The following is a 16,177-nucleotide window of genomic DNA, read 5'->3' on the forward strand; positions in this document are numbered from 1 at the left end:
GGTGGAGACACACTGCCCATGTGATATTACAAGTCCTGGCGAGGCCTGGGGGCTCTGAGACCCCCCTGGGGTAGAGACCAGGTAAGAGTCAACCAGTGACAAGACAGGCAAGAGCTGGGTCACCCCCAGTGCCACGCTGTGCCCCACCTTTGCCCCGAGCCTCTGACTGCAGGTCTCCTGAGGTTCCATCCCCTGCAGCCTGAGGTGCCTCTGGTGGCTCTCAGTACCACCCCCAACCCTGGTCAGATTGCTGTTTTTCTTGTCATCCCGCTTGGTCATACCTCTTCTCCTGAGGTTCAGGCTGCGAGGGATGACAGTGATGGTGTCATTTACCTGGAGAATCCAGCCCTTTAAGAGGCAGCAGAGAAATGTCCAAGGGCCCACGTTGGAGCTAGCCCCCGTGGCCCTCCACATACATCCTCAGCTTTTCTGAGCCTCAGTCTCCTTATCTGTTAAAGAGAGATGACAGTAGCTCCTCCCTCATGAAGTTCCCATGCAGAATCAGGGAGAGGCTGCGTGCGGAATTCCTGCTGGTGCACACAGGCAGGCCTCGTAATGGCAGCTTCACATCGGCCGCCATGTGGCCCAAGTGCCACCCTGCGAGGCCGTCTTCCTTACCCCAAGTCTGCCTGGGGTACCCCACTCGGCATCCTCTCAGAGCTCCCTCTGCATCATCTCTCAGATGGCTCCCCACACTTCCACATTACCCCCTCCCTCTCCGTGAGGACACACACCTCATTCCAGAATCTGCCTGGCTGGGACAAGTCATGGCCAAGCAGTGACCTTGGTAAGTGTATTGTAAGTTGACCTGGGACACAGAGGGGCCTCTGTTTCTTGGTCTGATGGAGGAGTAAGCTGAGAGTGGTAGGTGGGGTTGGGAGGTGTTGGGGGAACCAACAGGAGCGGGATAGCATGGTCCAGCGGGAAGGGAAGAACTCAGACTCTGTCCAGGATGTGTCGGCATCGGAGGAGGTCTGAGCTGGCAGGCGGATTGCTGCAACAGGAACCTAGGGGTCAGGCGGGGGTGGGGCATGGACAGCAACCACCACAGCACCAGCACATGTAGGGCAGTGACTATGCCCCAGCCACTGTTCTGTATACTCATGGCTCATTCCTGTACTAGATGGGAAAATTGAGGCACAGAGCTTTAACAGAATTGCCCAGGTCACATGGCCAGTAAGAGCTGGAGGCAGGATTTAGATCCAGGCAGTCTGACTCTGGAATCCACAACTCCACCTCCCATGACAGCATCTGAGTGCTCTGCTGGTTAAGGGAAGAGGCCCAGCCAGCAAATGGGGATGGGCGAGGTGGTCTAGTCCAGGATGCAGAAGTGGGGCAATGGGGAGGGTGTATTCCCGGGGGCCCTAGAGGACAATCTGCTGTTGGGAGGGGAACCTGGCAGTTTGGTTGGGATGCCTCTGTCATCTTAGGGAGCAGGGTGGGGTGTGCAGGGCTACTCTTCTATAGGCCTAGGGAAGGGGAACTCACGCAGACCTCAACTCTGGGAGGCCTGGCTCAGGAGCAGGGCTAGCCTGTGCCAGGAGTCTCTGGCTGCATGGGTGAGCCTCGCTGGGGCAGGCAGGGGCTGACTGGGGGGAGCCCCAGCCTCAGGCTGCCCCCGGGGTCTACCGAGAGCCTCCCCTCACTTGCCTCTGCCTCCCAGTAGCTCACAAACCCAGCTGAGCCTTGATTCCTCATGGTCTGAAGGCCTCCCGGCCCGAGGCCCTGCCGAATTCCTCAGGAGAGGGCAGGGGTGCCCGCGCCTGCCAGGCAAGCACAGATGGTGACAGCTGAGGGTCTTGGGCAGGGATGCCAAGGCCAACAGGAGCAAAGCCAGCGATGTCCAGGCCTGGCAGGGATGCACAGGAGATGGCCTGGGCTCCCGGGGGCCAATCCCGCATCCTCCATAAGCACCCTTCACCCCTCGTTTTGCTCAGACCTGGGCAATCTGAGCTGTTGGCCCCTAGTGAGCTCACCGCGCTGGCCAGGGTGTGACAGGGGGGCAGTGCCCTGACACCCAACTCCAAGCTTCGCTGCACCGCCTTCCTCCAGCTCTGTCCTCCCATCAGTCTGCCCAGGTGCGGCCTGGGTCCCAGTCTTCAAGGCTTCCATCTTGGCCCCTGTCCCAGGACAGAGGTGGGCCAGGGGGGGCCTGCAGTCCATTGGCATCTGGGCCCCTCTGTGACAAGCCCCCCCCCCCCCCCCCAGAGGTCAGGAAAGGACCAGGGCCTGCAGAGAGCCTGGCAGAGCCTGCATGCGCCTCTGCAGGAGACCAGGCTGCCAGTGCCCCTGCCCTCCTCCGCAGGACCCTGCAGAGGCCGCGCCTGGCCACCCCCACCCCCTGCATATGTTGGGCCTCGACCTCTTCCTCTATGACCCGCAAACTCGCAGCTGCCTTCCACGCTCACGGCTCGGGGTCCGCTGTCTTTCCTTGGGAACTCTCTTCCCTTAGAGTTTCACAGTTTTGGCCTCAGCTTAAATTTGTCACTGTTGCAGAGAGTCCTGCCCCAGCTTCCTTGGCCGAACTAACTACCCTAAACCCTCTTTTCCTTATCCCCCGTTTTCCTTCATAGCATTTATTAAACTCTGAATTTTAAACGTGTGTGTTTATTTTCTCTCTTCCTTCATAAGAATATCAGCACCGTAAGGGCAGCCCCCTTGTTTGTCTTATATGCACCTTTATTTCCTGAACCACAAGGAGGGCCTGGCATACAGTAAGCACTTAATAATACTTGCTGAATGAATGGATGGAAGAGGCCGTGATGGAGTGCTGAGACATCCGGACTTGGAGTCGGTGGACCTGGACACAAACATGCAGTGTTACCCTGGGTGGGTTGCTTTACCTCTCTGAGCTTCACTCTCTCCTCTGTCAGGTAGTGTGCAACCAAACCTAGCCTCCTTCGTGGGAAAAGGCAAGGATTACATGAGACATGGGATAGTCAAGTGCTTTACACACTGGAAAGCGCCCAGGGAAGGGAAGGGCTGTCTGGAGGCTGTGCAGCAAGGGGGCCAGCCGTTCCTCTCCTTTTCCTAGTGTGCAGGCTGCGTCTCGGGCGGTGGAACTGACTGGAAGGTGTCATGGCGTCGCTGCAGGGACGTGTGGAAGCTCAGAGCACTTAAAACCTAACCGGCCAGGAGAGTAGGATTGTGTTTCAGCTGATGCGCGGGAGGTGGCAGGGTCACAGGGAGGAATGTCCTCAAGGCTGCTTATGAAGGGCTCAGCTCTGTGCCGCGGCAGGAGGAGCCAGCTGGGGGGTGCGGGGCGGCGAGACCAGCCCCAAGCCCATCGCGGGTTTCTCTGTGCCGGTCAGGGGCCCTCGTGGACCTGATGGGAGTAGAGGGGAGGCCCACTGCGTGAGCCCCGAATACAGTGAATATTCCTGCTTGTCACTTGGGCACATGTAACTGTATATTCCTGGGAGAACAAGAGAGAGAGAGAGAACCAGGCAGGGAGTGAGAGTCAAAGGCAGAAACAGAAGGAGACAGAAAGAGAGAGACACAGATGGAGGTAGAAAGAGAAAAAGCCAAAGGGAGGGGGTCTGCCGAGGGCCCCTATGAGCACGTGCCCCAGAAGGATGTGAGGGGGGACTGCCGGTATGCTGCCCCCACCCCAGTGATTTCAGAGCCCCCAGGGCCTTTCGTCATGTGCACATCTTGCCTCAAAGAGCGCACTGCTAGTACTGAAAGATTCCTATCTTTCCTGCCGGCCCCAAAAGTTCGATGAATTCCGTTCTCTGGTTGCCCAACCCAAGAGAGACAATCCATTGCCAGGCTGGAGGAAGGCTGACCTTGGACTTCAGAGGGAAAGGTGCATTCTGCAAGATGGCGCCCCCGAGAGACTCCTGAACGTGTCACACTGTTAGAGCCTCCTTGGGCCCCTCACACCCTACTCCGCCCTGACTCAGCTTTCCTCACGCTCAGGCGTGTGCGTTCTCCCTCCACTGCCATGGCCACATCCATGTGCCCTCGTTTACTTAGGATTGTTCTCTAAATCGCTCTTTGTTTGAAACTTACATTTATTCAGAAAGGAAGCTTCAGATCACTACTGGAAATGAAAAGCCAGTGACACTTGCAATAAATAGAAGGAACCTGTAAAACTGTAAAAATAAAAACATTGCATTGTAAAACTGTTTATGTAGCATCTAAAACAGTGGTCTCACCCGGGGACAATTTTGCCCTCTCAGCCCCGCTCCCCCACCCCAGGGACATTGGGGTAATGTCCAGAGACATTTTTGGATGTCACGACTTGGGGAAGGAGGAGGTGAGTATTCTGACATCTAATGGGTAGAGGCCAGGGATGTTGTTAAATGTCCTGCAATGCACAGGACAGCCCCCAGAACAAAGGGTTTTCTGGGCCCTGATGTCAGTAGTGCGGAGGTTTGGAACGCTTGGTCTAAAGGAAGCTTGAGCACCCCAGGGAGTGTGCCCTCTACCTGGGCAGCTCTGACCTGGTTCGTTCTCCTCATCCTTCAGGCTCAGCTGAAACACCCCTCACCAGGGACGCTTTCCCTGACCGCAGGACAGAGCACTCCAGATGTCCACTGCTGTGGCCCATGCCCTTCCCATCTCCTAACTCTCTGACCTTTGGCGGTTGTTTTCTGCTTGTGTCCATCTCCCCTCTGGAGCTTCAAGCAGGCAGGGCACCGTCTGTCCCATTTATCTCTTTCTCCAGCCCTTAGCACAGGGCCTGGCTCTTGCAGACGCTCAGTAGTTGTAGATGGATTGAATGAAGGAAGGTTGGGCAAAAAAGACATGATTCTCCTCCTGGATTCCCCACTGTCCTTCGGCACTTGACCTTTCCTCAGTTTCTCACCTGTGAAATGGACACGCTAATAGGATGGCTGTGCGCATCAGAGAGAGAGCGGCTGCAATGTCCCTGGCAGAGGGAAAGCTCTAGGTAAAGGTTAGGTGCCATCCACAGGTGGAAGGGGTCCCTTGAGAGATTGGGGGCTCATTCCCTCATTCATTTATTCTATCATCAGTATCGCATACCCGTACTCCTGTTGTCCCAGGGTAATTCTTAATTGCACCCCCTTTCATCTCAGAAGTGTTCTGGTTTGGGCAATAAATGATATTCAGGGCCGCCCTGCTCCTGTCTACATAGTTGAATTCATTCTGTCCTGGAACCTACTGTCCTTGCCTCCTCCTCCACCTCCTCCCACTCCCCGCAGGCAGGTAACTTTACCTGGTTTCCAGGAGAAGGGAAGAGAAACTGGCTCTGCTTGATCGCATGTCCTTCCAAACCTTTTCCTCAACCATCTGCATGGAGGCTTTTGAAATCCCCAAAGCCAGGACCTTGACTCTTGTTTTCTGTCTTCCGCCGACAGCTGCGCCCCAAGGCCATGGAGGTCTTATAACTAGTTACCCAAAGGAAGGAGGGTAACAGGGAAGCTGGGGGACAGGGGGACATCTCCATTAATATCAAAAATCATTCCCACCACCAAATTGCCCTGGGCTACCCCAAGACTCACCAGAAACTGGGGTCATGGCTTCCAGACTCATTCTAGACCCCCATCCTGGGGGGAGGGTCTGAGCCCCTTCATTGCCTCTGGGCTATATGGAGGTGGCTGGGGTGGACAAGGCTGGTGGGGGTTCAGTAACCTATTACCTGAAATGGAAAGGTCCCCTATTAAATGTCACCTTTGATTTGAGCCACTTTGCTTTAAAAGGCAAATAGAGAAACAGGCAAAATCCACACAAGAGTGATGCTAATGACTCAAGTGGCCCAAAAGGAGACCTTTGGAGAAAGGGCGGGGTCAATGGAACCACCTAGTTCTGAGAAGACAAGGTTGAGGGGTGACTTGGTAACTGCCAAGCTCCCAGAAGGTTCCTCTCAAGAAGATGCCAACCCGCTCACCCGCCACATCCTCAGAGGGCAGAGCAAGAAATTAACTGAAATTGGAGCTGGAAAGATTTAGGTTATGTGTGAGAAGGAACTTTAGAAACCCTGAAATATGCTACCAAGAGAGGCTGCGAGTTCTCCGGAGAGTGTCTAAAAATAGCTTGTTCTCTAAAAATAGATCTGGGCACGTTTTAAACATAGCATCAGTTCGGCTTCTTGGGGACAGTGTTAAGTGCAGGCAGACCTGCCGGGTGCAGCCCTCCCCAGGCCCAGGGCAGGCGGGAGAGTCAGCCTTTGGTCTCAGGGAAGACAAATGTCTGGAGGTTTAGATACGTGGAGATAAGGGATTTATTTTTCTGTCTGACCCCAGCTGGTTGGTGTCATGAAATACCAGCCTTTAGGATCTCAGTTTTCTTCCTGTGGGAGGATGTTCCAGGGCTGATGTTAATTGGCTCAGTCCCACCAATTCCCCCAGTCCCTCCCCATTCCTGAGTCAGGCTCTCCAGTGCCTGCGGGTCTGCTGGAATTCACCCATCTCAGTGGTGCCAGGCTCCCTGTGGCTCGCCTGTGACCTGCCAGCCCCTCCTGCTGTCAGCCCCATTGGACCCACTGTCCTCTCTGCAGCTGTGTTGCCCCCCCGCCCCGCCTCCTGTCTTCTCATTCTCCACACAGCAGCCAGGGAGATCTTTAAAGAGCAGGTCTGATTCTGGCTCTGTGGCTTACGTTATATTGGGCATTTTCTGCCTGTTGCCCTCAGGATGGAGCCCAGACTCCCTAAGATGCTTCAGAACTTTCTGGGCAGTGTCTTGCTTATCCCTGCAGCGGTGGCTCTCACCACCCACGTGCCCTGCCTAACAGCCATTACAGCCCCACCAAGCCACTCTGCCTGCAGGCGCTGCCGGAGCTCGAGCCACTGCCCGGCCACCCTCCTTCTCCCTCTGAACCTTCACCTCTCAGCTGGGATGTCACCTTCTCTGGGAGACTTTCCTGACCTCCCCACCCAAGCCTGGCCTGGAGCCCCGCTAGGGTTCCCATGACCTTCCCCTGTTGGCTGCCCTGACACACGGTAGTCCCCATTTGTCTGTCTCTCCCATCTCCTGAGAGCAGTGGGAGGCCAGGTTGCTTCTCCCAGTGTATTTCTCCCAACCAGAAGAAAGCCTCGTGCACAGCAGGTGCTCAATTTGTGCTCAGTGACTAATTAACTGAATGTCAGGCTGTCCCAGCAGGGTTTCCCTTTGCTACCATCCTGCCCTCTCATCTGGTTTCAGCTTCCTCCAGGTCCCCACCAGCCCTGCTGTCTTATGTCCCTGACGTGACTTGCGTGGGATGTTGGTAAACGAGATGGGTCCCTGCCCACACAAGAATATTTGTTTAGACCTGCATGCTCCCTGCACGTTCTGAGTAATGTTAGGCGGCATCTTTAATAATATTATAAATTAATTGATCAGCTACCTCCCTGATATCTCAGTTAAATGGATCGTGCCATCAGCATAATACGTCCAAAGTCTGTAAAATAGAGGCGGCCAGAAGCAAGAGGAGTCCTGGAATTCAGCTGGGCATCATTGCTCCATGTCCTTTCTCAGGTGGCGTCTCCAGACTGGAGAGTCTTTCTTCAGAAGAGGCGTGCTGAGGAACCAGCCACCCCTGCCCCCGGGGAGGCGTCGTGGATTGGCACTCCTGCATGTTCTCTAGACTCAGGAGGCACTCTCCCTCCCCTCTCTCCCCACCTGAACCCCACAGGCATGCCGCCTGGGCCACACCGCCTGATCTCACTTTAAATTTGTGGGCACAGCCCTCACGCGCACAGGGCACTGCCCCGAGGGCCACATGCGCTTGCACCATCAGTGCTTTCCCACTCTGCGAAAGGACTTCACGCCTGCGCTCCCTCCTCAAACCTCCCCTCCCACATCCCCATCGCTGTCTGCCTCGCTCCGTGGAGGGGGAGAAGCCAAGCTGCCCCAGGACTGTGGTCTGTGCTCACACTGCCTCCCTGCTCCGTCGTTGGGCCAGGCTTCCCAGCTCCCATCAGAAGCCAACACTGTCTTCTAGAACCTCCCCCACCCTTCCCACCTCATCTCCTGTTTCTACAATTGCCCCCTGGCTCCTCTGCACGTCAGTCTCTCCCTGTCTTCCTGATCACTGAGGAAGCACAGGAACGGTGCATATCTCGCCCCTTCAAGACCCCTCCTGGCACCCCAGGCCCTCTCCAGCCATCACCCCATTTTTCTGTTTCTCCATGCAGCAACAAGTTTTGAGGCCTTCTCTATCATTACTTGGCTATTTTCTCTCCTCTTCTCAACCTATTGCAGTTGAACATCTGTCCCCAAAGGCGCGCATGTTGGCAAATCCAGCGCTCTCTCCTCTGCCTTCATCTTTGACCTAACGGGCTGCTCCCCACTCCTTGACCTGTGTCCCACCTCACCTTGGCGATGCCACACTCTGGTTTTCGCCCTGCTGCCCCGGCCTCTCCTCCTCGGCCTCCTTTGTTGGCCCCTCCTACTCTGCTCTGCACTGGACATTGGTCCATCCGGGCCCTTCTCTTCTCTCCCTGCATCTCTCCTGGGTGGTCTTTCCAGGCCCATGTCTGTGTGCCAGACTCACGCATTCAAACCTCCAGCTCTAACTGTTCCCTGAACCTCAGACTTGTGCACTCAACTGCTGGCTTGCTATCTCTGCTTGGGCATAAAATAGGCGCTTCAAACAAATGTGGCCCAAATGGGGTTCCACTCACCCCAAACGTCTTCCTCCCTTCATCTTCTTCACCTTAGTGAATGGCTCCCTCATCCGCCCAGTTGCTCAAACCAAAACCTTGAGGTGACCTAGACCCCTACGTCCAGCCCATCAGCAGGTTTGTCGACTCCACCTTCAAAACCTGCCCGGGAGCTGCCGACAGCTCAGTCCACACAGCTCAGCCTGGAACGGGCTCTCAGCTGCCCGGCCCACGGCTGCCTGCACACAGTAACCAGAATGAGCTTAAAACGTCAACTAGTCCCCCGCGTAAACCCTCTCCCGGCTTCCCATTGCCCTTAGAGTCAGAGCCACGCTCCTCACCACGACCTCCAGCTCCTGGATGGCCTGACCCCTGCCGGCCTTCCTGACCTGTCTCCAAACACCCCTCCCCTTTTTCACTCTGCCGGAACCTTCTCTCCCCTCCCCCGACAGGTCAGGCTTGGTCCTGCCTGCAAGGCTTTGCCCTGGCCGTGCCCTCTGTCTGGAATGCCCTTCCCCAGCCCTCCGTGTGGTGGCCTCCAGCTCCCCATTCAAGCCTCTGCTGAAGAGTCACCTCCTCAGAGAGCCCCTCCCAACCACCCATTCTGAGAGGCCCCTCGGTGCTCTGTCCCTCAGCTCTAGTTTGCTTTCAGCATGGCACTTTCCACTCCCTGACAATTCTTTTTTTTTTCCCTCCCAAAACCCCAGGACATAGTTGTATATCCTAGTTGTAGGTCATTCTAGTTCTTCTATGTGGGATGCCGCCCCAGGATGCCCTGATGAGCGGTGCCATGTCCGCATCCAGGATCCGAACCAGTGAAACCCTGGGCCGCCAAAGCAGAGCACACGAACTTAACCACTCGGCCACGGGGCCGGCCCCCTCCCTGACAATTCTTGTTAACTTGTGTGCTCATTGTCTGGATCTCTCCACCAGAACCTGAGACCCTTGAGAGCAGGGCATCTGTGGTCTGTTCCAGTCTCCCCCACGGCCTCGGGATCAACGTCTGGCATCTGAAAATCATTCGATAAATATTCCTTGACCGATTGAATTGATGAATGATAAATAAATGGATGATGACTCTGACATTTGCTCACGTAGACAATTTACTCTCCAAAGGGTTCAGATCTGGCCCTGTCCTCGCTCATTCCCGTATCCCAGACCCGAGACCTTTACGCCGGGCAGCCTAACACCCCAAGCACCTGCAATCAGCGGCCGTCTGTTCTTTCAACAAACACATAGGGAATCTGTAGTGTGTGCCAGGCCCTGGGCGAGGTGCTGGTGATTCAGTGGAGAGCAAAACAGCCCTAGCCCTTGACTAGTGTACTGTCCAGCGGGCCTCTACAGGAGTCTCGTGCATTCGTGCCTTCACTCACTCAAGAAACGCTTACACAGGGCTTACTGTGTGCCTGTAAAGCACTGTTCTAAGTACTTTATGAGAATAAGCCACTTGACCCTCATACCCATGTATAAGGTAGGTACTGTTGTTATCCCCATGTTACAGTTGAGGACACTGAGGCACAGAAAGGTGAGGTTACCTCCCCGAGGTCACACAGCTGGTAAGTGACAGAGCTGGAAACTGGACCCTCTGTCTCACTTTGCTTCTCCCCTTCTTTACTCTGGGATCCCCTTCTGACCCTCCCGACATTGTCTCTTAATTCTGGCCACACACCAGCCCCTCTGGACTTGACAACAGAATCTGGCTTCCTTAGGGGGAGCAGCAGAGGGCAGGAATGGGGGTCACTGCTGCCCTTCCTGCTCCGGGTTCTGGTTGGCACCACACCCAGGAGGCTCTGAGCCCTCGGCCGACATCCCCCAGCCCCATGCTCCCCAAGGTCCCCCAGGGGCAGGAGAAGCCACGGCTGCCTCACCACGCGGACTGGGAATTCCATTTATGGTGTCAGGAGTCAGGAGATTCCAGAAACCAACAAGACATCCACAACTGTGAGTTAAAGCCTCGTTCGTTTATTTGCTGCTAATCTAGGAGGTGAGCAGCTCAGCTGAAAGTCACTTCTTAACTCAGATGGTTGGAAATGGTTCCTTCTGCCGAGGGCTTGTGTGGCAGGTGCTGCCGGCGACCTTGCTGTACAGAACCTTGTGTTTCCAGAATCACGGGCCAGGGGCAGATGTTTGAAGCAGAATCTTTAAAATGGGATCAGAGGGGCCGGCCCCGTGGCGAGTGGTTAAGTTCTCACGTTCCATCTCGGCGGCCCAGGGTTTCGCTGGTTCGGATCCTGGGCGCAGGCATGGCACCGCTCATCAGGCCATGCTGAGGCAGCGTCCCACATGCCACCACTAGAAGGACCCACAACTAGAATATACAACTATGTAATGGGGGGCTTTGGGGAGAAAAGGGGAAAAAAAAGATTGGCAACAGTTGTTAGCTTAGGTGCCAATCTTTAAAAAAAAATATAAACACAGAGAATCTCACCAACCTACCTTTACGTGAATTGTAATTTTCACTTACTGAATTTTCTTAAAGGCCTTCATGTTTGAGAATAAGTGGAATTCAATTGAGAAAGCAATGGTCTTCTAAACTACAATTCAGAAAATTAATATTCTGCCAACAGGCTGGATCCGGCTTCTGGATCTAGCTGGAGAGTTTTGTATTCAAATGCTAAGTCCCCACTGTCCTAATGTAAGGAGGGGTCATTCTCATGAATGTTTTCCTTCTTGGTGGACGTTCATTGTAATTGCCTGTGTCTACTAGCATCTGCATTTCATAGATGAGAAAACCAAGGCCCCGAGAGATCAGATAGCTCAGAGAGCACCTGGACTGACACCACCAGGAAGAAACTGAAGAAGGCGCAACCGCCGAGGGTTTGGAGAGCAAGGACTGGCAGGGGCTGAGGGAGGGCCAGGCTCCAGGGTCGGGCAGCAATTCCAGAGGGCGTGAGCACCGGGCAGTAGGAGGGGCGACTCGCCCCTCCATCTAACAGACTCTGCTGTAAGTTATAGTGCCTGAAACAGGGTGGCATTGGCACAGAGACAGAACAGTGGGACAGAATGACATTAGGAAATAGACTCGTGTGTATGTGGGGCTTGGATTGTGGTACAAAAGTGCCATTTAAAATCGGGGGGAAGGATGGACCAGTCCATAAGAGCTCAAAGCACTTAGCTACTCACTTAAAAAAATTAAGTTAGGTCCTTACGGCACCCTATTCACCAAGATAAATTCCAGATGAATTAACATGAACGTCTATAGGTGTGTTAGAAAAATACAGAGACTGTGTTTATGGTGTTGCTCTTCTTAAAGTAGACACAGGAAGCAAAAACTAAAAAGGAAAAGACTGTTAAATTTGGCTATATCAAATATCAAAATATTTAACAAAAGCAGCTTCGGTCATAATTGCCGAAATTTGGAAGCAATTCCTTCCATAGGCGAATGGACCGCAGATGGATGACCTGTGGTCCATCTAGACCATGAAATATTATTCAGCGCTAAAGAGAGTGAGCTGTCAAGCCTTGAAAAGACAAGGAGGAACCTTGAGTGCCTATGGCTTAGTGAGAGAAGCCAGTGTGAAAAGGCTACAGACTATATGCTTCCAACTCTGACATTCTGGAAAAGGCAAACCTATGGAGACAGTAAAAGGATCAGTGGTTGCCAGGGGATCGGGCATGGGGGGGTGGGGGGGGAGGGAGTGATGAATAGGGGAACACGGGATTTTTAGGGCCATGAAACTATTCGACACATGAATGGTGGATACTTGTCTCTATACATTTGTCAAAACCCATAGAATATGCAACACGAAAAGTAAGCCCTAATGTAAGGTATGGATTGAGATAATAATAATGTCTCAGGATTGGTTTATCAGTTGTAACAAATGCACCACACCAATTAGAGAGCTTAATCATAGGAGAAGCGGTGGGGGTGGAGACGGGGCATATGGGAACTCTTGGTAATTTCCACTTAATTTTTCTGTAAACTTGAAACTGCTCTAAAAAATAGTCTATTAATTAGACTAATTTTTTTAAAAAGATGTTTTGTATATGGGAAAAAAATAGTAAACTATTTGTAGTCTATGCAACAGGCAGGATTAGTATCCAGAACGCATAAAATGATTCCTACCAACTGATAAAGAAAAAGATCAGAAAAAAAACTGACAAAGGACACAGACAGGCCTATTCGTAGAAGAAGAAACAGAAATGGTTAATAGACACATGAAAAATGCCCAAGCTCACTAGAAATAAGGGAAATATAAAACCTAAAACTACGTTGAGGTGTCATTTTTCAGCATGCAATGGGCAAAATTTTTAATGTCTTATAATATCAAGTATTGGTGAGGCTTTGGGTGGGTAGCGCTCAGACAGCTGGCAGAAGTACAAAATGGTATTGTCACTTAAGAGAACAATCCACCGACACTGACTCAGGTTTAAAATGCACGTGCTTTATGACCCAGTAATTCCTGTTCGTCGCGCTGGAGAAATACTTGCTTGTCTGTACCGAGAGTCTTGTAGAAGAGTGTTCATTGCAGGGTTGCTTATAGGGCAAAAATTTGGAAATAAATACCACCAGTTGATTGGATAAATCGTTATCAAGGAGCCCTTTACGTCAGTTCCAAAGAATAAGGTATATCCGCTATGTACCTCTTGGCAGGTTCACCGAGAATTGTGCCAAGGAAAGAAAAATAAGATACCCGTATGGCTCGGCCCTCGTCCCCTCCTTCCAGCAGACTGAGCCGAGGCAGAGAGGACCAGAGGCTCTGGCACCACCTGCCAGGGCGCTGCTGAGGGTGGGTCTGGGCTCTACTCAGGCCTGGCAGAGACAGCCTGGGGCAGGCGGCGTCTTTAGGGGCTCCTGAGGCCCTCAGCGTCTGTCAGGGCACCCTCTCCCTCGATTTCCTGGCTTAAGTGCTCCCACCAGCCCTGGAAAGTAGCCTTCGTCTGAGGTCAGAGAGCAGTGAGCAGTGTCCACGAGACGCCGACCCTGGCCCAGATGCGCAGGCTATCACCCCCAAGTTCTCCGTCTCAGTGGGGCCACAGATCAAGTGACCAGAAGGAGACGAAGGGGTGCTGGAGCCTGCTGGCTCAGCTCAGGGGCGCCACCACGCACAACTCTTCTCTGCTCTGCTGTCAGTGATGTCACGTTGGCAGCTTGAAACTGGCCCTGGTGGGAGTATGTACACCATGGAAACTGGCAGGTGCTTCGGATCAGGGCTTGCTTTTCTCAGAGAGCCAGCTGTGGACCATTTACATTGTGGGAACACAGAGTGTCCCTTCCATCCCCACCCACCAAGGCTGGGTCCCGGGAGGCGGGGCCTCGCTCCCTCTTGCCTTCAGTCTTCTCTCATCTCCACCCCTCCTCTCCTTACCTCTGACTTTCCTCTTGTCTCTTCCTCAAGAATAGGGTAAGGGTGACTGGGGCAACAAAGAGGGGACAGGCGCAGTCTCAGCAGCATGGGGAGAGCTTTTGGATCTGAGCCCCAGTCACAACTAAGCCGTCTGCTCCCTGTGTGACTTTGGATGGACTTGGCCACCACAAGCTTCTATTTTCTCACCTGTGAAATGAGAATAATCATGGTCAGGGCTCCCATATTCAGCCTTGCAGGTGTGGTTCTGCTTCAGCTCCAGCGAGTGGCAAGTACATAGACTATGATGTGAATGGAGCCCTATGGAGATGTGCAGTGGGCAACCTGAACGACGGTACATGGCCCTGATGATCGTACTTACTTCAGAGAGTTGTGGCAATTAAAAGAGAAATTCACGGAGGGGAAGTAGTCTGACAGAGTGCTGGGCACACAGTAGATGTACAGGCATTATTGGTTTCCTTTCTTGTCGTCGTCTACCCTTTCCCTCCTCATCAACACTGCATCATTCCATCTTAAAAGTTAGGTTCATGTCAGTGAGCCACACACTGTGCACCCACAAGGGCTCCAGATGCCACAGTCCACACAGAGAAGTGCCCCCAGGTTTATAATAACCCTGGTGGCTATAATGATTGCACTGAGTCGTCTTTGCCTCGTTTCATTCACCCTCCATCTTACCTGGCATAATCCTCATCTTAGGCTTGAAAGATTTGAGGCTCAGCGAGTGAAGTGCCTGCCCCGGGGTACGTGGTGAAAATGTGGTGAGAGGATTCCCGCTCGGATCCCTCGGAATCAAAGTTTTCGCGGCCAGTTGGCTCCAAGATTTTTCACTATGAGCCACAGAAAAACGTTTCATATTAGAATCACTATAAACACACACACGTACAGAGAACTGAAAAGTTTTACAGAACAATATTGACTTCTGCTACGTTTGGTGGTATCAGATATTTATCTTCCATTCTTGTTTTTTCTTTAATGCTGGCTGCAATCTGTGAAGTTGATTTCATGACCCACTAGTCTAGCGAAGAACTCTCTAGGTACTTCTCCCAAATGACCTCCTAACACAGGTACCACAAACTGGCCCCTGGGCTGGATCCCACCCAACGCTCGCGTTTGTGAATAAAGTTTTATTGGCACACAGCCACGCTCATCCATTTACGTATCGTCTGTGGCTTCTCTGCACCACGGTAGAGTCGAGTAGCTGCAACAGAACCCAATGGCCCACAAAACCTAAAATATTTACTTATCCGGTCTTCAACAGAAAATGTTCGCCCGTCCATACACAGCTCTCACTCTGTCTCCCTTGCTTAAATTTTTCTGAGTCTGCCCTTTGCCCTCTGGCTCCAACTCCAGCTTCTTGGCTGGCTTTGAAAACCCCCACCCTCTGGCCTCCTGTGCTGTGGTCCTGCTGACCTCCCTTGCCTGGGAGTCTGTGCACTGACAGGCTGGCAGGTGGCTGAGAGGCCGGTGGCGGGTGGACAAAGCCCCCCCTTGCTTCCTGACACCTTGCTCTGCTCCCCTCACAGGCCTCCTGGGAATGGTAGCCCACATGATGTACACACAGGTGTTCCAGGTCACCGTGAGCCTCGGCCCTGAAGACTGGAGACCTCATTCCTGGGACTACGGGTGGTCCTTCTGGTAAGTGGCTTTTGACTTTCAGGCGTCAGAGCCCAGAGGCGTGCTGGGACTTCAGCAGCTCGGCCCAGCTGGGGGACAGAGAAGGTGGGAGTAGCCTGGAGTCCATAGGTGTTCGAGACCTGAGAGCCGGGGTTGGCAAACTGTGGCTCATGGGCCAAATTTGGTCCACCACCTGTTTTTATGTAGCCCTCAAGCTAAGGATGGTTTTTACATTTTTAAATGCTTGAAAATAAATCAAAAGAAGAAGAATATTTTGTGATGTGAAAATTACGTGAAATTCTAGTTCCAGGGTCCGTGAATAAAGTTTCATCGGGACGCAGCCACGCTCATCATTTACGTATTGTCTACGGCTGCTTTCACGCAGCAACAGCAGAGCTGAGTGCTGCGGCAGACGGAACGGCCCACAGAGCCGGAAATGTGTACCGTCTGGCCCTTTACGAGAGTTTGCCTACCCCTGCCTTAGAGGCTGCCGGGAAGGTGGAGACGGGAGCTGGGAGACCTGAAGGCAGGGGAGCCCTGGAGGGCTCTGGGTGGTCTGATGGGTTCGGAGGGGCCCTGGCTACGGGAGCCAGGGGTCAGCATCTCAGAGCATGGTGTGCAAAAGAGAGGCAGAATGAGTCCGACTCTTGTGCTTGTGAGTGATAGAATCCCCAGCTTAGGTAAACAAGGGGTGTGCATTAGTTC

The 16,177-nt window shown here is 53.2% G+C and overlaps 1 protein-coding gene and 1 long non-coding RNA gene across 4 annotated transcripts in view; one reads left to right on the forward strand and one right to left on the reverse strand.

Moving 5' to 3' along the window:
• Positions 1-16,177, forward strand: part of GSG1L (GSG1 like) — a 219,235-nt gene that overhangs the window by 155,286 nt on the left and 47,772 nt on the right. For both annotated transcript variants that reach the window (XM_023616075.2, XM_023616076.2), the window contains exon 4: positions 15,382-15,493. In XM_023616075.2, coding sequence (XP_023471843.1) covers positions 15,382-15,493 — 112 coding nt within the window. The remainder of the gene's footprint in view (positions 1-15,381; positions 15,494-16,177) is intronic.
• Positions 2,592-16,177, reverse strand: part of LOC102149505 (uncharacterized) — a 36,892-nt gene continuing 23,306 nt past the window's right edge. The window contains exons 3-9 of one of the 2 annotated variants that reach the window (XR_011424299.1): positions 14,534-14,685; positions 13,862-14,047; positions 5,472-5,608; positions 5,186-5,391; positions 4,583-4,813; positions 4,015-4,097; positions 2,592-3,350 (exon numbers count right to left, since the gene is read on the reverse strand). This is a non-coding gene — a long non-coding RNA (uncharacterized lncRNA). The remainder of the gene's footprint in view (positions 3,351-4,014; positions 4,098-4,582; positions 4,814-5,185; positions 5,392-5,471; positions 5,609-13,861; positions 14,048-14,533; positions 14,686-16,177) is intronic. The other variant, XR_011424300.1, reaches the window with a different exon arrangement.

Source organism: Equus caballus, chromosome 13 (assembly GCF_041296265.1).
Source record: "Equus caballus isolate H_3958 breed thoroughbred chromosome 13, TB-T2T, whole genome shotgun sequence".
Classification (NCBI taxonomy): Eukaryota; Metazoa; Chordata; class Mammalia; order Perissodactyla; family Equidae; genus Equus; species Equus caballus.